The 21149-nt window shown below is 50.1% G+C and overlaps 2 protein-coding genes across 5 annotated transcripts in view; one reads left to right on the top strand and one right to left on the bottom strand.

Moving 5' to 3' along the window:
- The window catches only part of cfap100 (cilia and flagella associated protein 100), a 30487-nt gene extending 27205 nt beyond the window's left edge, over nt 1-3282 (top strand). For all 3 annotated transcript variants that reach the window (XM_084445639.1, XM_084445641.1, XM_084445640.1), the window contains 4 exons: nt 538-673; nt 1197-1399; nt 1803-1896; nt 2933-3282. In XM_084445639.1, the coding sequence (XP_084301765.1) occupies nt 538-673; nt 1197-1399; nt 1803-1896; nt 2933-3046 (547 nt within the window). In that variant the 3' untranslated portion in view covers nt 3047-3282. The remainder of the gene's footprint in view (nt 1-537; nt 674-1196; nt 1400-1802; nt 1897-2932) is intronic.
- An 810-nt stretch (nt 3283-4092) lies between these two features.
- On the bottom strand, nt 4093-20860 carry LOC311315202 (zinc finger protein ZXDC). 2 transcript variants are annotated; one of them, XM_084445809.1, is made up of 10 exons: nt 19607-20860; nt 19066-19218; nt 18871-18949; nt 18143-18273; nt 17107-17277; nt 15664-16388; nt 8696-8780; nt 8222-8394; nt 6017-6118; nt 4093-5170 (listed from the first exon to the last, which is right to left on the bottom strand). In XM_084445809.1, exons 1-10 carry the CDS (start codon nt 20649-20651, stop codon nt 5084-5086), a joined length of 2751 nt encoding a protein of 916 aa, XP_084301935.1. In that variant the 5' UTR covers nt 20652-20860; the 3' UTR covers nt 4093-5083. The 2 variants fall into 2 exon arrangements, with proteins under 2 accessions (XP_084301935.1, XP_084301936.1); XM_084445810.1 differs by lacking the exon at nt 4093-5170 and adding an exon at nt 5859-5932.
- Between the last annotated feature and the right edge of the window lie 289 nt (nt 20861-21149).

The raw sequence follows: 21149 nt of genomic DNA, 5'->3' as shown, positions 1-21149 counted from the left end.
ACAATCAAACTCTCTTTCTGATGCTGACCTCTGTCCCACGGCCAGAACTTGTGACAAGGGGAGACCGTGGATTTCCTGTGATGACACCTGGGCTATGGAACAAGCTTCCTCTGAACATCAAGTCCGTCGCCACCCTGGACTCTTTTAGAGCACAGCTTCAAACTCACCTCTTTGACGCAGATGATTTCTAATTCATGTCCTGGTCGTGTGTCTTGAATGTGGATTCTAGGTTGTTTTGTGTGTCTCTGCAGTCCTCTGTTCTGGTTCGTTTGTTTCTGTACCTGGGCGGCACCCCGGGTTGATGCAACAGTTGGTTGGGGGGCGCGTTATAAATAAAAATAACATAACACAACCTCTCTTCTTATCTCTCTCCATCTCTCTCCGTCCCTCTCCCTCTCTCTCTCTCTCTCCCTCTCTCTCTCACTCTCTCTCCCTCTCTCTCTCCCTCTCTCTCCCCCTCCCCTCCTCCCTCTCTCTCTCTCCCTCTCTCTCCCTCCCTCCCTCCCTCTCTCTCTCTCCCTCCCTCTCTCTCTACAGGGAGCAGGAGACGGATCAGCTGACCCATCAGATGGACATCATGACCCAGACCATCCAGAGAGAGAGGGAGCGGGCGGCGGAGCTGGAGCTGAGGGCTCGCCTCTTCAACTACGGCAAATACAAGTCTGATGACGGGGTAGGAAATTCAACACAAACAGATTCTCCTAAACACTCTGGTCAGTTTGGGACTTTTCCTGATGATCTGTTGGCTCACATCTAGCGTTGTTCTCAGTTCACCTTTCTGAGGTCAACAAAATAGAATTCTGGGTATTATTAAGGAAGCTGTGATTGGCTGGTTGTGTAGGAAGTCAAAATCTTCCATCAGTCTTTTCATAAGGCCTTTTCTGTCTCCATTCATTTGCTTTTCCCTCCTCTCTGTCCATCTCCTCCTCTCTCTCTCTCTCCACCTCCTCCTCTCTCTCTCTGTCCATCTCCTCCTCCCTCTCTCTCCACCTCCTCCTCTCTCTCTCTCTCTCTCTCCACCTCCTCCTCCCTCTCTCTTCACCTCCTCCTCTCTCTCTCCACCTCCTCCTCTCTCTCTCTCCACCTCCTCCTCCCTCTCTCTTCACCTCCTCCTCTCTCTCTCTCCACCTCCTCCTCCCTCTCTCTGTTCACCTCCTCCTCCCTCTCTCTCTCCTCCTCTCTCCCTCTCCCCGTAGGACGGCGTGCTGGACTCTCTGGGCAGGAAGGTGGACGAGGTGTACCGGGCCTGTGTGGGCGACAGCGAGGCCAACCTGAGCACCCTGCAGATGCTGACCGCCATCGAGGGCCGTCTGGGGGAGCTGCTGGAGAACATGGAGATGATCCCCAGGGACCGGCTGCAGCTGGCCGAGAAGACCAAGGAGAAGGAGCGCAGGCTCAGGTAACCGGCCTTCTAGAACCTCCGGGCCTTCTAGAACCTCCGGGCCTTCTAGAACCTCCGGGCCTTCTAGAACCTCCGGGCCTTCTAGAACCTCCTGGCCTTCTAGAACATCCTGCCCTTCTAGAACCTTACCGCGCTCTGGCCCCCGTTCCATTCGGATTTCTAGGAACCTGTGGGGACGCGAGGGTTCTTGGTTGATGAGTGTGGTCACCTCCTCCTCTCTCTCTTTCCATCTCCTCTCTCTCTCTCCACCTCCTCCTCTCTCTCTACCTCCTCCCCTCTCTCTCTCTCCACCTCCTCCTCCCTCTCTCTCCACCTCCTCCTCCCTCTCTCTCTCCACCTCCTCCTCCTCTCTCTCTCTCTCTCTCTCTCTCTCCTCACCCTCCATCCTCCCTGGTCTCAGGCTGCGTGATGAGAAGCTGCGTGAGCAGAAGCAGCACCAGGAGGAGCGTCTGAGGAGAGCTCTGGAGAGATCCCAGGCCGACATCAAGAGGACGGTGAGTCCACCCTGCGCCAGGCTACCGCCATCACCATCCCCAGCCAGCAAGCGGATCTGGGCCGTATATGGGCCGGAACTAAGTTATACCTACTGTATATGGCCCTGATCGGACTGCTGTCTGGGTCATGTCCAAGTCTCATACTGAGGATGTGTTTACGTACGCGTATCCCTGTACACACGCTAATGCAGGTATTGTACAAAATATATGTATCTCTATTTACGGGGTTCCCACTCAAATATCAGGTTTTCCCGTCAAATATTAAATCCCCTGACTTTCAATGACTAAAAAGATTAATTTTCATGACCTGTAATGAACTAAAAAACTGTAGACCAGTGGGATAAATTGGCGCTAAAATCAAGTAACCATAACAACCACTCACACAATACAGAAACGCGTGAAATAACCTGATAATGGTAGAGAGAGTAAGAGGACGTCTCCATCTAGTGGGCAAACAAGTCCATGCTCCTGTATGGTCTAATGTCCTCGAATGAATGTTGAAATACAGACATATCTAGCGCTACTAAACAGCTCAAGCGCTACTCTCTGTCAATCAATCAAATCAATCAAAGCTTTATTTGTGTAGCGCATTTCATACCCAGAGGCAACACAATGCGCTTTACAGAGAACAAGGGAGGTGGATGTAGCAAGTACACGGTTTCCTGAGTAAACTTGTGTGAGATTATACTGAGACACCAAGCATAGTTTTTGATGTAAAAATCAAAATGTAATTGTCAATGGAAAAATACATTGGAAAAGTGCCACTTAAGTGGTGGGTTCTGGTACTACGGGGGTGTGACTGGTACTGGTTCTGGTGTGACTGGTACTGGTTCTGGTGTGACAGACTCACTCACTCACGACGTGACACCGGCCAGCCTAAAGCCCCCCCCTCTCCATGTCTGGAAGACTTTTTAAAGTTCCACGATATTCCAGAAATTCCATGACCAATGAGAACCCTGGGTTCAGAGTGTAATTGCGCATAATGAGATGGAAACGTCCAATAGCGTTGCTCAGATCATGCGTTGCCCAATTTCAGACTGGAAAGAAGCTGATGACCAGATCCCAGCCTCCCGCCCGGAAGCAGAAGACCAGCACGGCGCATGACATCACCGATAAGGAGAAGGAGGAGCAGCTGTACTTCTTCACCTAAGGGCCCCACCGAAGGGCCCGGGTCACGTCTTCACCTAAGGGCCCGGTCACACTCACAACACCGACACATCAACTCCATTACATTTAAAGTGCTCTCCCCAGTAATAGTGCTCTCCCCTAAAAGTATTTTGGGATAGAAGACATGTTTTCTTCTATTTATTTCATTTCTTAATTTCTCTGTTTTGCCTCTTCTGGAATCCAACAGCCAGAAAGCCACTTAGTGACAGCTTTGCCCCGGGTGACTGGATCCCCAAGTGGTGGCGACCAGATGGTCAGGATGCTGCACGCGATGAATTATTAACATCTTGTAATAAAGGTGACATGTGAAACAGCTCCGGTCCTAATTTTTCGATAAATTTATATATTCATCTATGAGTCTGGGTATATATATATATATATAGGTTCACTCCAATTGTGTGTGCAGTAGAAATTAGGGCTGCACAATTAATTGTGAATTAATCGAAATCGCGATTTTGACCTCCGCAATTAATGTGATTAATAATTTTGCTTTGAATTGAGTGTGCTAGGTCTACACGGACGAATCACAGGCGCTTATGCCGTCTGACCAATCACATGCGTTCCCGCTGAGTGCGCTGTGCGTAACAATTTCACTGAGAAGACAGATAGCAGTAGGTCAAGACAAGTGTCACAAGAGTACCTGCAGCCGTGAGTAGTGACAAAATTAGCAAAAACGAGGTCAGTGAGTTAGTAGCAAGAAAGGGATCAACGTATGTGATTTGGGAGCATTTTGGTTATTATATATTAATATTATATATTAAATATTAATCACAATTATTAATCGCAATAACCATTTTGAAGCAAATAATCACAATTATTATATTTTGTCATAACCGTGCAGCCCTAGTAGAACTATGAGGTCACAGCAACACAGATGACAACTGTGCAGATCCCAGCCTGAAGATCTACGACACAAATAAAATAGAAACGCTTCTGGGGACAAAAGTGTGATTGTGCTTCGTTCCTTTATTTTCAACTCTTGCTGTCCGTCCGTTCTGAAAACCAAAGCAAATAAATAAAAGTTGTAAAGTCATGATGAACAGATAACCATTACAGACGTACACAACGAACAGATAACCATTACAGATGTACACAACGCAGCCTGGCCTGTTCTCAACACGGAACACTTCTGTAGCTCGTTCTTCTGTGGTTCCTAAGACACGGCCATAGAAAAATAAATCTGGACACGCAAAGTTATTAAAAGAAAATGAGAAGGTAACCCAGCCAAGCGTTTCCTCCGTGGTGGAGGAGGGGCAGCGTGTTTCGTCAGTAAGGCACCGTAGACAGAAGCACCGTAGACAGAAGCGCCGGACGCGCGCGGCGGTGTGGCACCGTGGTTGAAAAGACCACATCAAGAGAGACTCTAAAGACACGTGAGAGACTGTGAATGTGCAGTGAGACAAGTCTCTCTAAAAAAACAACAACAAAACAAGAGTGCTTTCAGTCATGATTGTGATACAAACAGGGTTTCAGAAATATCGCAAGAGTAAGACGGGGATATGCCTCCAAATGAAACATTGCACTCTACATTTAGCATTCAATTCATCCCAAGGTGCATTGGCTCTGGGTCAAAGTTCATCCTAACCCCAGACTCAAAAACAAGTATTCAGAAGCATTGAAAATGCAGCAAAGATTAAGAAGCAACCTTCAGATGGAGTTGACACAGCGTCCCACCCTAGTTGGTGCAAGCGATGCACCATGTGGTTTGAGCAAAGGGAATGTCTAGTTTCAAGTCCTGTCAAAGCTCCTCCCCCTTCCTCCCCAGTGACCTCTGGCCCCTGGGGATGTGTGATTGGTCACTCCAGGTCCTTGCAGGTTGTGTGATTGGTCACTCCAGGTCCTTGCAGGTTGTGTGATTGGTCACTCCAGGCCCTTGCAGGTTGTGTGATTGGTCACTCCAGGTCCTTGCAGGTTGTGTGATTGGTCACTCCAGGCCCTTGCACGTTGTGTGATTGGTCACTCCAGGTCCTTGCACGTTGTGTGATTGGTCACTCCAGGCCCTTGCAGGTTGTGTGATTGGTCACTCCAGGTCCTGCAGGTTGATGGTGCTGCCGGTGAACTGCGAGTTGTCCGAACCGTTGTCCTCTTCCGTCATGGCCGAAGGTTCCTGTGTGACGAGGGACAAGATCATTATGTCCCTCCATTCCCTGCGCCCTCAGTATCACCTCCAGAGAGCTGCATGTTTACCTTTTCACTAAATAATGTAGAATATTGCAACGTATCGAAATATGGATTGTATCATATCGCAATGTATTGTGATAAAATCATATAATTCGTGATATGTATCGGATTGTGAGGTCCTTGCCTATACCCAGCCCTACTCAAGATCGCTGATTCTACCATCAAGTTCACATAATTAAGGTATTTTCTTTTTACTTCTGACTTCACTCAGACTTAAAGCAACTAGAAGGACTTTTTGACTGGTTATAAAAGTCTCATTTTGATACTGATTCCTCTACATTCCTTACATGAGCAAACATGGCCACCAGCGAGAAGAGTGTCTGTTTCTGTGTAGATATTCTATAGATCTCTGCTCGGCTGGTCGGGTCGACCAGAAAGGACTAAATTATTTATTTACCTCGTCGCTAGTTTTCCTGACAAGTAGCATCTTTCTGCCGGCTACCAATTCTGGGCTAAACAAGTGATATTTACTACAAGAAGTAGTGATGCTCAGGGAAATGCAGTCGTCTTTCCGGGAAAACACAACCGCTTTTGTCCACAGGTGGCGCCAAAATCAAAAATTATTTTAAAATCTCCTCGTAGCTGCTTTAAGTTTCACTGAGAACGGCAGGTGGCAGAATTGCATAACCGACTGCCTGTGAGGCATGTTGACCATGCAGCGTTATAAGCTAGAAGACAGGCAGCCCACCTGTAGGATGTTGCTATATAAGCTAGCAGACAGGCAGCCCACCTGTAGGATGTTGCTATATAAGCTAGCAGACAGGCAGCCCACCTGTAGGATGTTGACCGGCAGGTCCACGGTGAGCTGGGAGTGGGAGCTGGAAGGCTGGGAGCTCAGCTGGAACGGTAGGTCTCCGTCACCTGAGGGGTCATCCTGTGGCACACACCATTAAGGTCAAAGGTCATATATATATATATACACACACACACTTCTGTGGTGGGAAGTGATGCATAGATCCAGTTTAATACTCTGTTCTGTCTCTCAGAAGGGCTGGCCGCTGACACTTACATTTTAAGGGTCTCTTAGCATTAATAACTCACCAGCAGACCTTAAAACATTAACAACTCACCAGCAGACCTTAAAACATTAATAACTCACCAGCAGACCTTAAAACATTAACAACTCACCAGCAGACCTTAAAAGGCATAATTCACTCATTTGAATCTCAACCGTTAGTTGTGGTCGTACCAAAGCTGCAGGTCACGTGTTGATGCGTCTTAATCTATTGGGACCCGTCAAAACAAGTGGCAAACGTTGAAATAACGTTGTAGTTGTAGTGTAATGTCTTTTATTGAATGAATAAATGAAGGAATGAATAGTTCATTAATTCATTCAATGATTCATTCATTCATTTTGGGAAATCAGCATCGATACCCAGCCCTAGTATTGATGTGTTGCATAACTTGGCAGTCATGTAATTAAGGTTACAGCTAAAAAAAAAAAACTGGTTTTAGTAACACTAACCGAATCGATATTGAATCGAGATAATCGATTCTGAACCTTGTGAATCGGAATCGAATCTTGAAATTGGAATGGATACCCAGCCCTATTAGAGATACCCAGCCCTAGTAGAGATACACCCAGCCCTATTAGAGATACCCAGCCCTAGTAGAGATACACCCAGCCCTAGTAGAGATACCCAGCCCTAGTAGAGATACCCAGCCCTAGTAGAGATACCCAGCCCTAGTAGAGATACCCAGCCCTAGTAGAGATACCCAGCCCTAGTAGATACCCAGCCCTAGTAGAGATACCCAGCCCTAGTAGAGATACCCAGCCCTAGTAGAGATACCCAGCCCTAGTAGATACCCAGCCCTAGTAGAGATACCCAGCCCTAGTAGAGATACACCCAGCCCTAGTAGATACCCAGCCCTAGTAGAGATACACCCAGCCCTAGTAGATACCCAGCCCTAGTAGAGATACACCCAGCCCTAGTAGAGATACCCAGCCCTAGTAGAGATACCCAGCCCTAGTAGATACACCCAGCCCTAGTAGAGATACCCAGCCCTAGTAGAGATACCCAGCCCTAGTAGAGATACCCAGCCCTAGTAGATACACCCAGCCCTAGTAGAGATACCCAGCCCTAGTAGAGATACCCAGCCCTAGTAGAGATACCCAGCCCTAGTAGAGATACCCAGCCCTAGTAGAGATACCCAGCCCTAGTAGAGATACACCCAGCCCTAGTAGAGATACACCCAGCCCTAGTAGAGATACCCAGCCCTAGTAGAGATACCCAGCCCTAGTAGAGATACCCAGCCCTAGTAGAGATACCCAGCCCTAGTAGAGATACCCAGCCCTAGTAGATACCCAGCCCTAGTAGAGATACCCAGCCCTAGTAGAGATACCCAGCCCTAGTAGAGATACCCAGCCCTAGTAGAGATACCCAGCCCTAGTAGAGATACCCAGCCCTAGTAGATATACCCAGCCCTAGTAGAGATACCCAGCCCTAGTAGAGATACCCAGCCCTAGTAGAGATACCAGCCCTAGTAGAGATACACCCAGCCCTAGTAGAGATACCCAGCCCTAGTAGAGATACCCAGCCCTAGTAGATACCCAGCCCTAGTAGAGATACCCAGCCCTAGTAGATACCCAGCCCTAGTAGAGATACCCAGCCCTAGTAGAGATACCCAGCCCTAGTAGAGATACCCAGCCCTAGTAGATACCCAGCCCTAGTAGATACCCAGCCCTAGTAGAGATACCCAGCCCTAGTAGAGATACCCAGCCCTAGTAGAGATACCCAGCCCTAGTAGAGATACCCAGCCCTAGTAGATACCCAGCCCTAGTAGAGATACCCAGCCCTAGTAGAGATACCCAGCCCTAGTAGAGATACCCAGCCCTAGTAGAGATACCCAGCCCTAGTAGAGATACCCAGCCCTAGTAGATACCCAGCCCTAGTAGAGATACCCAGCCCTAGTAGATACCCAGCCCTAGTAGAGATACCCAGCCCTAGTAGAGACCTCCTGAGGAGGGCGGTCTCACCTGCAGGAGCTGGATCTGAACGTACTGCGCCCCGGTGACCGGGTCTCGGAGGGTCAGCCCTCCGCTGGCTCCAGCAGCACCGTCGCCATAACGAGCACCCGAGGCAGCCAATGACGTGGAGGCACTGCCGGCCTTCCCGCCTTTAGCCTTCCTCTGGCCCAATCCTGGGCTTCCTGTCACGAACACAAACAGCCAATAGCGTCTAGCTTGGGTTGATACTACATGTGTTTCTAGCCTTGTGATGATAGTTCATTTTATTGAAAAAAAATAGAAAAAATATTTGGGTCCAAACATTTAAAAAATCTAAGAATTCTATAATTCAATGATAAAAGATACATGTATTATTAACTGTTTCATATAATCCCATATGGGATGGGCCACTTTGGGTGGCAGCACACGCAATTAAAGATTCATTCATTCATTGGATACAGCTTCCATTGTGTGAAATGACCCAGTCAGGGAGCGTGTGTTTACCTGAGCAGGTAGCAGGGCCTCTCTGCTTCCTCTTCTTGGCCAGCTGGATGGCTCTGTAGTCTGTCCGGGCCGAACCACCGCTCTCCTACACCAGACCAGAACCAGAACCACTCATTAACCACCTCTCTCCTACACCACACCACACCAGAACCACTCATTAACCACCGCTCTCCTACACCACACCAGAACCACTCATTAACCACCTCTCTCCTACACCACACCACACCACTCATTAACCACCTCTCTCCTACACCACACCACACCAGAACCACTCATTAACCACCTCTCTCCTACACCACACCAGAACCACTCATTAACCACCTCTCTCCTACACCACACCAGAACCACTCATTAACCACCTCTCTCCTACACCACACCAGAACAACTCATTAACCACCTCTCTCCTACACCACACCAGAACCACTCATTAACCACCTCTCTCCTACACCACACCAGAACCACTCATTAACCACCTCTCTCCTACACCACACCACACCAGAACCACTCATTAACCACCTCTCTCCTACACCACACCACACCAGAACCACTCATTAACCACCTCTCTCCTACACCACACCACACCACACCACACCACTCATTAACCACCTCTCTCCTACACCACACCACACCAGAACCACTCATTAACCACCTCTCTCCTACACCACACCACACCAGAACCACTCATTAACCACCACTCTCCTACACCACACCAGAACCACTCATTAACCACCTCTCTCCTACACCACACCACACCAGAACCACTCATTAACCACCTCTCTCCTACACCACACCAGAACCACTCATTAACCACCTCTCTCCTACACCACACCAGAACCACTCATTAACCACCTCTCTCCTACAACACACCAGAACCACCAGAACCACTCATTAACCACCTCTCTCCTACACCACACCAGAACCACTCATTAACCACCTCTCTCCTACACCACACCAGAACCACTCATTAACCACCACTCTCCTACACCACACCACACCAGAACCACTCATTAACCACCTCTCTCCTACACCACACCACACCAGAACCACTCATTAACCACCACTCTCCTACACCACACCACACCAGAACCACTCATTAACCACCTCTCTCCTACACCACACCACACCAGAACCACTCATTAACCACCTCTCTCCTACACCACACCACACCAGAACCACTCATTAACCACCTCTCTCCTACACCACACCAGAACCACTCATTAACCACCTCTCTCCTACACCACACCACACCAGAACCACTCATTAACCACCCCTCTCCTACACCACACCACACCAGAACCACTCATTAACCACCCCTCTCCTACACCACACCACACCAGAACCACTCATTAACCACCTCTCTCCTACACCACACCACACCAGAACCACTCATTAACCACCTCTCTCCTACACCACACCACACCACACCAGAACCACTCATTAACCACCTCTCTCCTACACCACACCAGAACCACTCATTAACCACCTCTCTCCTACACCACACCAGAACCACTCATTAACCACCACTCTCCTACAACACACCACACCAGAACCACTCATTAACCACCTCTCTCCTACACCACACCACACCAGAACCACTCATTAACCACCTCTCTCCTACACCACACCACACCAGAACCACTCATTAACCACCTCTCTCCTACACCACACCACACCAGAACCACTCATTAACCACCTCTCTCCTACACCACACCACACCAGAACCACTCATTAACCACCTCTCTCCTACACCACACCAGACCAGAACCACTCATTAACCACCTCTCTCCTACACCACACCACACCAGAACCACTCATTAACCACCACTCTCCTACACCACACCACACCAGAACCACTCATTAACCACCTCTCTCCTACACCACACCAGAACCACTCATTAACCACCTCTCTCCTACACCACACCAGAACCACTCATTAACCACCTCTCTCCTACACCACACCACACCAGAACCACTCATTTACCACCTCTCTCCTACACCACACCACACCAGAACCACTCATTAACCACCTCTCTCCTACACCACACCACACCAGAACCACTCATTAACCACCTCTCTCCTACACCACACCACACCAGAACCACTCATTAACCACCTCTCTCCTACACCACACCACACCAGAACCACTCATTAACCACCACTCTACACCACACCAGAACCACTCATTAACCACCTCTCTCCTACACCACACCAGAACCACTCATTAACCACCCCTCTCCTACACCACACCACACCACTCATTAACCACCACTCTCCTACACCACACCACACCAGAACCACTCATTAACCACCTCTCTCCTACACCACACCACACCAGAACCACTCATTAACCACCTCTCTCCTACACCACACCACACCAGAACCACTCATTAACCACCTCTCTCCTACACCACACCACACCAGAACCACTCATTAACCACCTCTCTCCTACACCACACCACACCAGAACCACTCATTAACCACCTCTCTCCTACACCACACCAGAACCACTCATTAACCACCTCTCTCCTACACCACACCAGAACCACTCATTAACCACCTCTCTCCTACACCACACCAGAACCACTCATTAACCACCACTCTCCTACACCACACCACACCAGAACCACTCATTAACCACCTCTCTCCTACACCACACCAGAACCACTCATTAACCACCACTCTCCTACACCACACCACACCAGAACCACTCATTAACCACCACTCTCCTACACCACACCACACCAGAACCACTCATTAACCACCTCTCTCCTACACCACACCAGAACCACTCATTAACCACCTCTCTCCTACACCACACCAGAACCACTCATTAACCACCCCTCTCCTACACCACACCAGAACCACTCATTAACCACCCCTCTCCTACACCACACCAGAACCACTCATTAACCACCACTCTCCTACACCACACCACACCAGAACCACTCATTAACCACCTCTCTCCTACACCACACCAGAACCACTCATTAACCACCCCTCTCCTACACCACACCAGAACCACTCATTAACCACCTCTCTCCTACACCACACCACACCAGAACCACTCATTAACCACCTCTCTCCTACACCACACCACACCAGAACCACTCATTAACCACCTCTCTCCTACACCACACCAGAACCACTCATTAACCACCTCTCTCCTACACCACACCAGAACCACTCATTAACCACCTCTCTCCTACACCACACCAGAACCACTCATTAACCACCACTCTCCTACACCACACCAGAACCACTCATTAACCACCACTCTCCTACACCACACCACACCAGAACCACTCATTAACCACCTCTCTCCTACACCACACCACACCAGAACCACTCATTAACCACCTCTCTCCTACACCACACCACACCAGAACCACTCATTAACCACCACTCTCCTACACCACACCACACCAGAACCACTCATTAACCACCACTCTCCTACACCACACCACACCAGAACCACTCATTAACCACCTCTCTCCTACACCACACCACACCAGAACCACTCATTAACCACCTCTCTCCTACACCACACCAGAACCACTCATTAACCACCACTCTCCTACACCACACCACACCAGAACCACTCATTAACCACCTCTCTCCTACACCACACCACACCAGAACCACTCATTAACCACCTCTCTCCTACACCACACCACACCAGAACCACTCATTAACCACCTCTCTCCTACACCACACCACACCAGAACCACTCATTAACCACCTCTCTCCTACACCACACCACACCAGAACCACTCATTAACCACCTCTCTCCTACACCACACCACACCAGAACCACTCATTAACCACCACTCTCCTACACCACACCACACCAGAACCACTCATTAACCACCACTCTCCTACACCACACCACACCAGAACCACTCATTAACCACCTCTCTCCTACACCACACCACACCAGAACCACTCATTAACCACCTCTCTCCTACACCACACCACACCAGAACCACTCATTAACCACCACTCTCCTACACCACACCACACCAGAACCACTCATTAACCACCACTCTCCTACACCACACCACACCAGAACCACTCATTAACCACCTCTCTCCTACACCACACCACACCAGAACCACTCATTAACCACCTCTCTCCTACACCACACCAGAACCACTCATTAACCACCACTCTCCTACACCACACCACACCAGAACCACTCATTAACCACCACTCTCCTACACCACACCACACCAGAACCACTCATTAACCACCACTCTCCTACACCACACCACACCAGAACCACTCATTAACCACCCCTCTCCTACACCACACCACACCAGAACCACTCATTAACCACCTCTCTCCTACACCACACCACACCACACCAGAACCACTCATTAACCACCTCTCTCCTACACCACACCACACCAGAACCACTCATTAACCACCTCTCTCCTACACCACACCAGAACCACTCATTAACCACCTCTCTCCTACACCACACCAGAACCACTCATTAACCACCCCTCTCCTACACCACACCAGAACCACTCATTAACCACCTCTCTCCTACACCACACCAGAACCACTCATTAACCACCCCTCTCCTACACCACACCACACCAGAACCACTCATTAACCACCTCTCTCCTACACCACACCACACCAGAACCACTCATTAACCACCTCTCTCCTACACCACACCACACCAGAACCACTCATTAACCACCACTCTCCTACACCACACCACACCAGAACCACTCATTAACCACCACTCTCCTACAACACACCACACCAGAACCACTCATTAACCACCTCTCTCCTACACCACACCACACCAGAACCACTCATTAACCACCTCTCTCCTACACCACACCACACCAGAACCACTCATTAACCACCTCTCTCCTACACCACACCAGAACCACTCATTAACCACCTCTCTCCTACACCACACCAGAACCACTCATTAACCACCTCTCTCCTACACCACACCACACCAGAACCACTCATTAACCACCACTCTCCTACACCACACCAGAACCACTCATTAACCACCTCTCTCCTACACCACACCACACCAGAACCACTCATTAACCACCACTCTCCTACACCACACCAGAACCACTCATTAACCACCTCTCTCCTACACCACACCAGAACCACTCATTAACCACCTCTCTCCTACACCACACCACACCAGAACCACTCATTAACCACCTCTCTCCTACACCACACCACACCAGAACCACTCATTAACCACCTCTCTCCTACACCACACCACACCAGAACCACTCATTAACCACCTCTCTCCCACACCACACCACACCAGAACCACTCATTAACCACCACTCTACACCACACCAGAACCACTCATTAACCACCTCTCTCCTACACCACACCAGAACCACTCATTAACCACCCCTCTCCTACACCACACCACACCAGAACCACTCATTAACCACCACTCTCCTACACCACACCAGAACCACTCATTAACCACCCCTCTCCTACACCACACCACACCAGAACCACTCATTAACCACCACTCTCCTACACCACACCAGAACCACTCATTAACCACCACTCTCCTACACCACACCACACCAGAACCACTCATTAACCACCACTCTACACCACACCAGAACCACTCATTAACCACCACTCTACACCACACCAGAACCACTCATTAACCACCACTCTCCTACACCACACCACACCAGAACCACTCATTAACCACCACTCTCCTACACCACACCACACCAGAACCACTCATTAACCACCTCTCTCCTACACCACACCAGAACCACTCATTAACCACCTCTCTCCTACACCACACCAGAACCACTCATTAACCACCTCTCTCCTACACCACACCACACCAGAACCACTCATTAACCACCTCTCTCCTACACCACACCACACCAGAACCACTCATTAACCACCACTCTCCTACACCACACCAGAACCACTCATTAACCACCCCTCTCCTACACCACACCACACCAGAACCACTCATTAACCACCACTCTCCTACACCACACAACACCAGAACCACTCATTAACCACCTCTCTCCTACACCACACCAGAACCACTCATTAACCACCTCTCTCCTACACCACACCAGAACCACTCATTAACCACCTCTCTCCTACACCACACCAGAACCACTCATTAACCACCTCTCTCCTACACCACACCACACCAGAACCACTCATTAACCACCTCTCTCCTACACCACACCACACCAGAACCACTCATTAACCACCTCTCTCCTACACCACACCACACCAGAACCACTCATTAACCACCTCTCTCCTACACCACACCACACCAGAACCACTCATTAACCACCTCTCTCCTACACCACACCAGAACCACTCATTAACCACCTCTCTCCTACACCACACCACACCAGAACCACTCATTAACCACCTCTCTCCTACACCACACCAGAACCACTCATTAACCACCTCTCTCCTACACCACACCACACCAGAACCACTCATTAACCACCTCTCTCCTACACCACACCAGAACCACTCATTAACCACCTCTCTCCTACACCACACCACACAAGAACCACTCATTAAACATCTGACACTCACTAAATATCACCAAATATCCTTAAATATCACCAAATATCCTTAAATATCACCAAATATCCTTCGCCCAAGTACCAGCGTTTCATCAGTCATGTGCACCTGTTGATTATTTACTCAGTGTGATAACTACCGTGAAGGAGATATAAAGAGTTAAATGGGCTATATGCACAACTCCACTACTTCCTGAAATTAGACATGCTTCTCTACTTCCTGTCTTACACTATTGGATGAAGTGATTAATCAGGTGTTCCTGACTGCAGCACAATGATCAGGCACACCTGAATAATCACTTCATCCAATAGTGTAAGACAGGAAGTAGAGAAGCGTGTCTAATTTCAGGAAGTAGTAGTTGTGTATACAGCCCATCTGGGCGTGCTGCTCACCAGGAAGGAGCTGGAGGACACGGCGCTGAGTTCCGGGTCTTTCTGTGGGCTGAAGGTGCTGCTGTGACCGGGGAAGACGAACTGGGTGAGCACCTTTCCCCCCTCCTGGCCCCCCAGCAGAGGCCCCGCCCCCCCCTGGACCCCGGCCTCCGCCACCTTGGAGGGCGCCGCCAGGAGCTCGGGCCCGGGGGGCGTGGCCAGGGAGGGGGCGTGGTCGGCCGTCAGGGCGCTGGACGAGCGCAGCGTGAGGGCGTGGTCGGCGGCGGCGGCCTGCAGCGTGAGGGCGGTGAGGGAGCCCAGCGCCTCGGGCGTGACGGTCTGAACGTCGTCCAGGTTGAGGGTGCCCTGGGGGGGGAGGACGCCGCCGCCACCGACCACCCCCTCCAGCCCGTGGTGGGCGGCCATGTCGGCGCCGGGCGCCAGTACGAGCGGGTCGACGGCTTTTCCCAGGGCGGCGCCGGAGGCGGGGCCTAGCGCGGCGCCCACCGAGGACGGGTCGATGGTGAGGATGCCCGAGCTGACCAGGGAGAGGTCCATGGTGAAGTGACCCGTGGGGGGCGCCATGCCGGCGGGGGTGGTGGGGGCGGGAGCGCTGGCGAACAGCGAGCTGAGGTCCAGGTTGGCCAGCTGGTCCGCCCCAGGCCCCGCCCCCGTGGTGGGGGTGTGGCTGATGAGCTCACTGCTGGGTGTCAGGGTGGGTGTGGTCTCCAGCTGGCTCAGCACATCTGGGATTGGAGGAGAAGGAAGGGGAGGAGTCAGCACACAGACCTGAGCCAGGGTCCATCTCAATGTCCCAGACGATGAGACATTCCGCTCATTATATTATATATGAGGTTTGACGCTGTGATCAGCTGTTGTGTAGCCGATCTATGACATTTAATGTCCATTTCTCATCCGATAGGATTCATTCATTCATGTTCAATGTTTCAAATTCAATGTTTCCGTGACAATCTTGAAACCCTTAGACTCCACCACTTTACATTTATTACGGGTGATAATGTGACTCTCACCACTGTGTTGTTTATCATAAGGTGGGCTGGCCATCTCTTTCTATAAGGTGTAACTATCACTGGTATTTGTTTATTTTCAAAGCCGTTATTGGTCAACTTCCATCTTCCATCTGGTCTCTGTTGGACTGGAGTCTTGGCCCCTACCAGACCTGATCAAACGATCGGCTTGTTCTCAGGGTTCCTCAAGTGCGTTCTGAACTTGGTAGAGCTGCTTTTTTCCCATGATGCTCCTTATACCTGGAATACCTTCCAACAGACTCTAAAGCTTGAGGTCCTTCCTTCATACCGGGGCTCAGGTGGTCTACGTAGCAGGGCTGAGGTGGTCTACGTACCGGGGCTGAGGTGGTCTACGTACCGGGGCTCAGGTGGTCTAGGTACCGGGGCTCAGGTGGTCTAGGTGGTCTACGTACCGGGGCTCAGGTGGTCTACGTACCGGGGCTGAGGTGGTGGTGTTTGAGCATGTGGCTCTTCAGGCTGCTCCTGGAGGAGAAGTGTTTGCTGCAGCTGCTCACGGGGCAGCGAGACCTCAGGCTGCCCGCGTCCTGCTTGTGCTTCTTAGAGTGGATGTACAGGCTGCTACGCGCTGAGAACTTGGCATTGCAACCTACACACACACACACACACCGAGACACACAGACACACACAGACACAGAGACACACACGGACACACACAGACACACAGACACAAAGAGAGACACACAGAGAGACACACACACACACACACAGAGACACACACCGAGACACACAGAGACACACAGACACAGACACAAAGAGAGACACACACAGACACAGACACAAAGAGAGACACACAGAGAGACACAGAGAGACACACACAGAGACACACAGACACACACAGAGACACACAGACACACACAGAGACACACAGACACACACACAGAGACACACAGAGACACACAGACACACAAACACAGACACACACAGAGACATACACACGCACACAGACACACACAGACACACACAGAGACACACAGAGACACACACACACAGAGACACACGCACACAGAGACACACACACAGAGACACACACACACACAACACTTAATGGTAATTGATCTTTACTGACACATTCTGCCACTTGGATGAAAAAGAAAAGGGTTTGTAACCCCAATCATATAAATGAGGATTAACAAATACCTTGATCAATAATAAAGAAGGGTCCGCACTCAAAACTATGTTTAAGCTCTTTTAATACATGATGGTGGACAGACGCGTTTGGGCTCTGCCTTCCTCAGTGTTTAGCCTGACCACCGACCACCATCATGTATTAAAAGAGCTTAAACATAAGTTGAGTGCGGACCCTTCTTTATTATTGATCAGTTTTTGTATATTGGTCCTGCACCGGGTTCGGAGCGCTCTGGCCCCGATTATTTTCGATTAACAAATGCCTCCCATCACAGGCCAACAGGCACATGTCCAGTTAAAAGCGCAGAGCCAGCGCTGATGCCCACCTTCCACGTGGCACTGGAAGGGCTTGGTGCCCAGGTGGGTGATGCTGTGGCCCTTCAGGTGCTCGGCCCGGGTGAACGACTTGCCACAGCCCTCCTCCGGACAGCTGAAGCGCCGGTCGTCATCGTGCTTCCTGGAACACGACGGGGGAGAGGTCAGCTAGGCAAGAGCTCTCAAAGTCTTATGATCAAAAACTGGGGATGCAAAAGCACACGTTTTCTCCAAGTTTTATAGTAAGGATTCATCCGCTTGGACTATAAGTAGGGCTGGGTATCGAGTCGAATTTCAAGAATCGATTCGATTCCGATTCACAAGGTTTGGAATCGATTATCATGATTCAATTAGATTAAATTCAATATCGATTCGTTTACTGTTACTAAAACTTTTTTTTTTTTAGCTGTAACCTTAATTACATGACTGCCAAGTTATGCAACACATCAATACTAGGGCTGGGTATCGATACTGATTTCCAAAAATGAATGAATGAATCATTGAATGAATTAATGAACTATTCATTCCTTCATTTATTCATTCATTAAATAAAAGATCGATTTTGGGATTCATGAATCGATTCTGAATCATTTGATTCAGAATCGATGAATGGATTTTTTAAACCCAGCCCTAATATTAATCAGCATAGAATAATGTTTGTGTTGCAATGAGTGAAAGACGCATACTGGCTGTAGAACAGGGAACAAATACAAGATGACACTCATAGGGGCAGCCTTACCTTTTATGTCTCAGTAACTTGGACATGCTGGTGAACGTCCAGCCACAGCTCTCTGAGTCGCACACAAACGGCCTCTCGCCTGGAACAAACAGGGAACGGCCACTTCAATCAGAGAGAAGCGTACGAGCGTCAGAGCCTTTGCCCAAATGACTCGATGAACCAACGGCGCCTCTTCTCTGAAGGACAGCTGCTCACCTGTGTGGCTTCTCATGTGGACCTTGAGGCGACAGGCCTTGTCGTAGCACTTGTCGCAGCCGGGGTAGGTGCAGGTGAACTGGCCCGTCTCGCGGAAGTGCGTCCTGTTGTGTGAGAACAGTGCGCTGAAGGTGATGAAGGTCTTCTCGCAGCCTGGTGAGGAGTGAGACGGGGTCACAGGGGTCGGGGTCACAGGGGTCGGGGTAGCCCCGGCGGAGGAGAGAGGAGAACTAAAGCTCACAACTCTCCTAGCATGTGTCAACACCTCGCAACAAGACAACAACAGCAACTCATTTTGACAGCTAGGAAATAAGAGTGCAGTAAACAAACCTGCAAACTTGTCACCTTTTGGCTAAAGTCACCTTTTTTATGTTAACCATGGTAGTTTCAGTGAATCTAGAGGGTTTTAGTTTTGTATGTCGTCACCTTTTTCACTACTCCAGAGTTTGCAGGTCTGAGTAAAGACTATTACATTACAGAGTTAGTTTAACATCACAGGAATCACAGGACTGATTAAAAAAGAGAGAACATTTTATCTCACCAGGGAATTCACACTTGTAGGGCCTCTGGGGCTCAAAGTGGACTCTCTGGTGATTGGTCAGTCTGGTGGCGCTGCGGAACCTCTCGCTGCAAATCTCGCACACAAACGCCTTCTCCTGGTCGTGGGCCTTGACGTGCGCCTTCAGGTTGTAGATGGTGGTGAAGCGCCGCCCGCAGCCCTCGAACTCGCACTTGTGCGGCCGCACCTTGTCGTGGGACTGGAGGTGGCGTTTGAGTTTGTACGAGGTGGTGAAGGCCCAGCCGCAGTCCTCGAACGTGCACTTGAAGGGCCGCTGGTCCTCGGTGTGATTCAGCAGGTGGATCTTGAGTTTATGGCGCGTGTCGAAGGTGCTCGGACACCCGGGTTGGGGGCAACGGAATGTGACTAACGCACCCTTTCTAGACAGTCCCAGTAAATTGACCGCCTGGAAGTCGTCGTTGTCGCACTCTGCAGAGGTGTCTTTGGTGCACTGAGACAGCAAATCCCCCTCCGTTATGGCACACAGAGTGGCCCCCTCCTGTTTGATAACAGTGCAGGAGTCCAGAGAGGCACCCAGCTCCGACAGCGAACAGTCATCAGCGAGGGCTAGTTCTGAGTCGCTCATGGACAAGCCCACTCTGGGCTCTTCATGGTTGGCCGAACCGGTCACTGCCACGTTGCTGATCTTCCCAATGGATTTGGTTCCACCGTCATAGTTGAGAAGAACAATGTCCTCGTGGTCCTTCATGCCCAGGTGTTCCTTCAAGCTCACCATGCCGTCATCTTTGTGAACATACCCTTCAGGTGGGGCAGCTAGGGTCAGTATCCCATTCTCAATGGTCACGATGATGCTCTGGTTGTTGATCATGATGGTCCCAGAGAAGGTCTGGTTGGCAGGCCCACTGGTGGAGGCGGTTTCCGGGTTGGACTGGGAGAGGCCGGAGGCGGAAATGAACTCGGTGTCCATGGCGTCGCCTATCTCCACGGCCTCTAGGGTGTTTGCGTGTTCTGAAATCAAGACACTGCTGTCCTTAGCTTCGGACTGAGAGGGGAGCTCACCGGCCATCAAACCACAAATGTTTTCGGTGTCTTGGCCACGTACATTATCACCATAGTCGTTTGTCAAAACTATATTTCCATCCGTTTCATAAAACACGGGCTGTTTGGTCTCATCCTCAACAACTGAACTTGAATTGAGCAAGTTGAAAAGAGGGGCAGCTTTTCTGGCAGCAAAACTGTTCAAATGTTCGCCTGATTCAATAAGGACACCGGTGCCTTCCGCCTCCACCGGATTCCCGGTACCGGGGCTACCGCCTGCCGTCTGCTTCTTACCGTTTATTGGATCTCCATCTATAGATTGAACACCGGGCCGGTCTTTATCCTCTTGGACGATGTTGAAAACCACATAAAAGTCCTCCGTGGTCTTCCTGCTGCTCCCCGGGGTCGAGGTGCTCTCCCCGGACACGGATTGGGACAGGGGGGCGTCTTCATGCCGTAACACCGGAGGCACGGATTGGGACAGGGGGGCGTCTTCATGCCGTAACACCGGAGGTTGCACATGTTC

Source organism: Borostomias antarcticus, assembly GCF_949987555.1.
Source record: "Borostomias antarcticus genome assembly, chromosome: 11".
NCBI lineage: Eukaryota > Metazoa > Chordata > Actinopteri > Stomiiformes > Stomiidae > Borostomias > Borostomias antarcticus.
This window is presented reverse-complemented; position numbering and strand designations above follow the sequence as displayed.